The sequence below is a fragment of the Nomascus leucogenys genome, chromosome 14, assembly GCF_006542625.1.
Source record: "Nomascus leucogenys isolate Asia chromosome 14, Asia_NLE_v1, whole genome shotgun sequence".
Lineage (NCBI taxonomy): Eukaryota > Metazoa > Chordata > Mammalia > Primates > Hylobatidae > Nomascus > Nomascus leucogenys.
Window position 1 is genome coordinate 13,031,183 of NC_044394.1, and position 7,623 is coordinate 13,038,805.

General features: G+C 38.6%; 1 protein-coding gene across 1 annotated transcript in view; it reads left to right on the forward strand.

The window, feature by feature from the left end:
* STON1 (stonin 1) overlaps window positions 1-4,215 on the forward strand; it is a 66,653-nt gene extending 62,438 nt beyond the window's left edge. The window contains exon 5 of the mRNA XM_030826983.1: window positions 927-4,215. Coding sequence (XP_030682843.1) covers window positions 927-1,001 — 75 coding nt within the window. The 3' untranslated portion in view covers window positions 1,002-4,215. The remainder of the gene's footprint in view (window positions 1-926) is intronic.
* Window positions 4,216-7,623: the final 3,408 nt, after the last annotated feature.

Below are 7,623 nucleotides of genomic sequence, written 5' to 3' on the forward strand. Positions count from 1 at the left end.
TTCCTATTCACAGGACGTGCCAGGTTCATGCAGTTTTAGTGGACAATTAAAAATTACTTTACAAAATATCTCTAGCTTTAGTAGCATTTACTAGTTGATCTGCACCTGGTGGCAGTTTCAAAATGTTTTCTTCCATTTAGTAATTATCTGTCGCCAGATACTGCTCCACATGCAGGGACACAGCAGTGTGAACAGAGAGACAAAGTCCCTGTCCTAGCATAGTTTCTAGTGGGGGTAAACGAAAAATTGTTAGTAGATAAATAAATAAATAAATACATATGATTTCAACTAATAACAAATTCTAAGAAGATAATAAAATAGGGTAACAGGATAGAGAGTGACTGGAGGGCTTTATCTGGGGTAGTCCTGGAGGACCTCCAGGAGGATGTGACATTTGAGCTGAGACAAAAATGATGAAGAGCAGATGGTTTACTATTAGGTTGCTGCAAAAGTAATCACGGTTTTTGCCATTTGCTTTACAGCAACCTAATAGTTTGTAAGCTGGTTTGTGTCAGTTAGATAATTTTGGGTGCATTATAAATCTTAGCGGGGCCAATGGCTAGATACATGATACAGCCATATATTCAGGTAGAGGGATAATTGATCATATGTCTAGTCAGATCTGAAAATGTTTTTTTCAATATATGTATCCTGTATACATTTTATAAAAACTACGTTTGACTTAGAAGACAGTTTCGATGCTCTTAAAGACTTGACCCTGGCAGGGAGGATTTGGGGGGCTCTGTTGTTCAAAAGGAGAGCAGAGTGCCTCACTTGGAAGCTACTGTAGGAGGGTAGAGGGCTGTGTCTGTGTCCAAAGGGTGAAGTTTGTGCAGTCTGTGCCGCATGTATAAAATAGGACTGAAGAGGTGTGAGTGCTGTGTTGCATTTGTTAATGCTATCTGTGTTTTGCTTTTGCATAACAGGTTGAAATAGAAAAGAAGTGGATTAAAATCGATGGAGAAGACCCAGATAAAATTGGTGACTGCATAACTCAGTAGGAGTAGCAAGAGTTTATGATGACAGCCCACTTGTCAAATATGTAATTCACTGAAACCACACCAAGTCCTGCTACTGTAGAGTGGAAATGACTTCTGAATAGCGGTTTTAGGACAGGTCTGATGGCTGTGTTTAGAGAAGTTTAGACCTAAAACTGAACAATCTGTATTTTATGCTTTTCATATGTTTTTGTCCTAGGGGTTTGATCTAAAATGTTTCTATAATTTGTGTGATGTTTTGCTTCCTATTGAAACTCAAAGGCACTGTTACTCGTTGTGTGACCCCACAGCCAGTTTGATTTTTGATTACTCAGTGGCTGATCGTTTTGCTCCCTGGATTACTGAGGTGCCGTCTTTATTTTTTCCCATCTCTTCTTGCTGGTTAGTGCCTGTACTAGAGGGTAAGGGAATCAAAGGAGACATAAACCGAAATGCTTTATTTTCCCTCTTTCTTGCCTCTGAAATATGGCTAGGTGTAAAATGATGTTGAAACCACAGGCTAAAATGTAGATCTGGAAGTATCTGTGCTTTTGAATTACTTATTTACCTGTCCTCTTACCATTGGTAAATAATAATTGGCTGTATTTGGTACCTGTCTCTCTCCTACTGTGTTGTCATTTTCAAAATGTGTTTGTTTTCTGGTGTGTGCTGCAAAGAAGCTATTTCTGTTGTCCTACATATTTTAGTATAAATCACTAAGACATATTTCCTTTCACTTGGCAGGATTCCTTTCAAAATGGGATCTGAGTATTAGACACTAGTTAAAATATTTATGTATATTAAAGATGAATTTTTAAAACTTATAAATACTATTTTCCAAAAGTACAGATTCTAAGGACGTATTTTGATAAAGTATTATTTGTAATGAACACAAGCCTCTCTTGAGTAGAAGTCTAAATCACAGTATGATTATTTTATACTAGTTCTGCTATCATGCTGTTTTATGCTAATTCTGCTTATTTTAGAGTATTTTTCATTAAAAGGTGAGCAAAGTGAAAGATACTTGGTATTTTACCCAGATTTCTAAGAGGCAACATTTTTATTCTTCAGAGTCAGGTAAATGACTATAATAGTTTGATTTCTAATGAAAAGTCAATAGCATTAGCAGTTATAATTCTGTTTATAATTTCCTTTTAGCATTTACAGTGAAAAGGGAGAATTTTAAAATTTATGAAATCTATATTCCAGGTATCGTTTTTAGTCTGAAAAACAAACTACTCCATGTGGTATTAATATACCTTCAATTTATGTTGAATCTTAAACATAATTAGGAGATATTTTTCTCTATTTGCTAGATTTGTTTTGAGTCAAAACTGATTTAATGTTCTTCCAAACATTATGTGTTGGCCTACAGAGTTTATTTCATGTGTTTTATTTAATATTTAATATTATATTACATTCATTGAAATCTGTTCAAAAACAGATTAAGACAAACATTTATGATGGTCTGTATCAATCAGCAGATTTTATTGCTTTTCATTATTTTACTGTAAAGGCAAAGAATGCAATAGGTGATGGTTGGTTGAAAGGAATTGCTATTGCTGTTTTTATTTTTTACTTTTTTTGAGACAGAGTCTCACTCTGTTGCCCAGGCTGGAGTGCAGTCGTGTGATCTTGGCTCACTGCAACCTCCGCCTCCTGGGTTCAAGGGATTCTCCTGCCTCAGCCTCCACCTAGCTGGGATTACAGGCACAAGCCACCCTGCCTGGCTAAAATTCTTTTATATTTTTAGTACAGACGGAGTTTCCCCATGTTGGCCGGGCTGGTCTCGAACTCCTGACCTCAGGTGATCTGCCAGCCTCGGCCCCCCAAAGTTCTGGGATTACATGCGTGAACCACCATGCCCGGCTGCTATTGCTCTTTTTAACTTTATTTGATGCCTTGCTTATAATATCATATGCTTGAGGCTCACTGTTGATGTAGAGTAGGGCAAATCTGTGTGTGTATGTCATTTAAAAAAATTCCACCATCTTTCCTTATCATCTGGTGTGGGCGCAATCTAGAGTGACTTCAGTCTGCTCAGAACGAATATGGAGGCAGGCCGAAACTGACGCTGCCCACAGTCCCACTGAAGTTAGGTGGGTTAATTACTGCTATTCCTTTCTAAGTGTGTTTTATGGCATCCTGCCCACAAAGAACTCACAGTCTGATTAGGATGAACTTAATGACTATTTACACCTCAAAATATATTCGGCAAAGGGTTCACTTAATCTCCCCTCATGCTTCACAGGTCCACTAGTATCAGTGGGTACTTCCCTGCCCAGGTTATTCACTCACAAGCCACCGGGCCTTCAGGACATCTCAAGATTTAGTCTTGACAATATAATAGCAAAAGCTGGACTAAAGCCCAAATGGAGTGTCTGTGGCAATGCAGAGGCTGATAGCATTAACAGCAGGGTGTTATAGCATAATTGTTAATTCGCACATCTATTAGGATCCTTAAATATTCATTACTTAGTGTTAAATTAACATTCTGTGTAGGGAGGGGAGGCTTATTCAGTTCTTCTGACCTCAGAACTGGCAGGAGGTCAGATGTGACTACAGAACTCTAGGTGAAAAATCAGGTAGGGTTCAAATTAAGTAGAACTGCCCTTGCCAGAATAGCGATCTTCAAAAAACCCTTGCTTTTAAGGGAGGGAAGCGGGGAAGGAAAGGAATGAGGGAGGAAATATTCCTTTCTAGCATTCATTTTGCTTAGATCATTCCATTTTGAGTTTGACCATTTTGGAGTCAAATGAGCAGACTTCCAAGGAGTTGACCAGTTTGTGACTAGTCTGGTCACCTTTCCAGTTACAAGATCATATTAACTGTGTAAATGAATTCACGGGTAGATCATTTGTGCAGATCTGAATTTAAGGACATTTCCTTTTTCTGTGGGAATCATAAGAGTTTATCCATTAAAAAAAGATATGTAAAAAAGATACTTTCCAGCACATAAATAAAGGCTGGAATTTTATAACCTGATGTATATATTAGACAGTTCTAGGATGTTAGTTCCCTTCATTCCAGAGCTGTGCTTGTGATACAGCCCCTTTTCTTATAAATTCAGTTAGAAGGCCTTCCTTAACAATGACTATTATAATGTTTTACTTAAAATACAGTTTTATATTCTGTCAATGCAAATATAAAACAGGTTGAGCCTTAATAATCATGTAACAAAACATTTTGTAGATTACATATTGATTTTTCAAAAATTAAAAATGTATTTCAAACTATTCTTACTGTGCTGTGAATTTATATCTTCTTCTGCAAGACCTGGGGCTATTTTTTTTTCTTAAGGTATGAAATCAATTTCAATAACCTTAAACAATTGACTCTCTGTCAGGCATATGTCAGGCTCCACTCCTAAGGAGTCAGTGACCATGACCTCTTGGCATATCCTGGAAAAATGACATCATCAAAGTATAGCTGATAATGTTATAAAGGATGATTTTAAAAATAGAGTATAATCATGCCTGTAATTCCAGCTCTTTGGGAGGCCGAGGCGGGTGGATCACGAGGTCAGGAGATCGAGACCATCTTGGCTAACATGGTGAAACTCCGTCTCCACTAAAAATACAAAAAAAAAAAAAAAAAAAAAAAATTAGCTGGGCATGGTGGCGGGCGCCTGTAGTCCCAGCTACTCGGGAGACTGAAGCAGGAGAATGGTGTGAACCCAGGAGGCAGAGCTTGCAGTGAGCTGAGATCGCGCCACTGCACTTCAACCTGAGCGACAGAGTGAGACTCTGTCTCAAAAAAAAAAAAAGAAAGATATGAAATGAATACATGCATAAGATTACCACTATTCAAAGCCTTTCACAATTTTTCCTTGAAAACAGGAAAAACTTTGTCCACAGAATTCCATGGAATTTTCAAACTTTGGCAACTTGCAGAGTAGTCCTGTAGAATTAATGTGCACCTAAAAACCATTTTTTTTTTTTTTTTTTTGAGACGGAGTCTCGCTCTGTCATCCAGGCTGGAGTGCAGTGGCGCAATCTCGGCTTACTGCAAGCTCCGCCTCCCAGGTTCACGCCATTCTCCTGCGTCAGCCTCTCCGAGTAGCTGGGACTACAGGCGCCCGCCACCACGCCCGGCTAATTTTTTGTATTTTTAGTAGAGACGGGGTTTCACCGTGGTCTCGATCTCCTGACCTCGTGATCCGCCCACCTCGGCCTCCCAAAGTGCTGGGATTACAAGCGTGAGCCACCGCGCCCGGCCAAAACCATGTTTTTAAAGTTTAGAAAACCAGTTTTACAAAATTGTACAGAATATATTTCAGGTAAGGCATACGTGTGGGTGGTAGGGAGTTGGGGAGAGTGGAGGGGAGTTGTGGGGGAGTGGAGGGAGGCTGTAGGAGATATGAAGGTAAATCAGTGCTTATAAAGGACGAACCCAACAACCTCTCCACCCTACTTTTTATAAGAAATCTGCCTTGTGTTGAAATTAAATTTTTATTTAGCTACTAAAGTTAATATTTCAAAATGGCATCAGTACTTCATAGAAGACAGAGAATGAAGCACATTTTAGCCACCGCTAGCACTCACAAGGTTTGGCCCTAGTTCTTCAGGAACAACAAAAGGATTGACTGGCAAAAACTGACCTTATTTGTAACAACAGTCCTCAAAATCCCACCAATCAATTCTTTCCTGTTTTGTCTCAACTCTGGCTAGACTGTCCCACTGCTTTTGTGTAGACACAGGGTAGATTTTGATGTTGTCTCTCCTAGACCCTCCCCATTCTCTGCAACTACTGTATTCCAAGGAACTTATACCTTTAGCCAGGGCCCTAAAACACAGGGTTATGTGTATTCTGTTGAATCATATGTAATCGCCAATATTTACCTTTCTTGATGGGAATTTCATGGGCTCAATCTAATTATCCACATATTTCCCTGGGTCATATGATACAAGCATTTTTTGTTATCGTGCTTAGAAATGGGATTGGAATATGAATTTGACTAATTTTTAAAGCAAGATAGAGTTGCTAGTCAAGAAGCAAATAGTTGAATTACAAAATACCATAGATACAGGCTACAGATAGTATTGTGCCTTTAAAATCATGTTTCCTCTGTAAGGAAAAGGAAAACTGATTAGATTAGTTGCCCCATGTTTTAAAATATTTCAGTTCATTTCCATGAGACTTCCTGGGGAAGAAAGGCACAGCATCATTAGACTCTGGGTTTTGCTGCTTCCCCTTCACGTATCTGCACTCGCACAGCCTTCCAAACTTCAGAGGGAAGAGTGGCTTCTTTAACTAATATGATTGTGCGTGTTGAAATTTTCCTGAGAAGTCCCTTTTGTAGAACCCAGAATTATGAACTCCATGAAATGTAATTTGCCGTACATTCTTGAAACAGAAGAGGGTGCTCTCGGGCAAGCTGATGCTACCCAGCGCTCGAAACGTAAGCATTTAAATTTGGTGGTGCTTGTATTATGATTAGTACAAGATATTGGGGGCATTTAATAAAGCATTTCAAAGCATTGTGAGTCCAGTGGAGCATAATTAAAATTAATACAACAGACAAACACATTAAAGTATTCTTAATGCCTACTCTAAAAATGCTGTCGAATACAATTTTACACATCCAAAAGATTTAAAATCTATGTTTAGAGATAAGCATAAAATACTACGCTTATCTCTAAACATTTCTAACTATTATAGAGAAAGAAAAACAGTGTCTTCCTTCTCTGCAGGTTTCAAACAAAATTTTTCTAATGAGAGTTAATAAACTCAAAATCTTCTTTCTTTAAAAGATTTATAAGATATTATAATTAATTCATCCTGCTTTGGCATGTGTCAAGGTCAATGTGATCTCTAAAAATCTCCAGTCCAGGATTGTACTTTCAGCTTCTTAGGTAAGAGCAAGCAAAGATATATGCTTTCAGGAGAATATTTCATGCTGCCTTGACTCAGGGACAAGCCTTGGTACTGTTTCAGTCCTCAGAAAGCAGTAATGAACATTGTTCTTTTCAAGATGGGTTCTGTATTTCTCTCAGAAATCTCCCTGGGTGGATGTTGTCATTCTTTTATAAAGCCAGTTAGGACACTCTCTTTCCAAAAGCCTTATATCATGAGTAAGTCTATGAGTGCAGCTGAACGCATGCAACATTCCCAAAGCCTTCTGAAGTACAGAAGGCTTACTAAAGACATTGGCTGCCAGTTTGGCACTCTAAGTCACCTCAAAATGCTATGTGACCTTCGTTCCAAATAATCATCTTGCTGATCATTCTAATTTTTTTAAGTGGTTACTATATGTCTGCATTTTTCTAGGTACTAGGGATAAGTAATTACAAAAACAGTTAGTTCCTGCTCTTATAGAGAGTATATAATAGTGGGGGAAGTCAGACAATAAATATCAAGTTGTGATTATTGCTATGCAGAAAAATAAAGCAGGGTAAAACAATAAAGAGTGGTAGAAGCGTGCCATTTTAGATAGGTTGGTAAGGGATGTTCTCTTTGATGAGATGACATTCTAGCAGCGAGACCTGAAAGAAATGAGGTAGAGTGCCACCCAGATCCCCACGGAAGAGTGTGTCCAGAAGAGGGCTCTGCTAGTGCACAGGTGCAGGACTCAGGGGATGCTAACATCACAGAGGACAAGATGACTGCTAGATGGCTATATCGGAGTGAGCAAGAGGGTGGGATG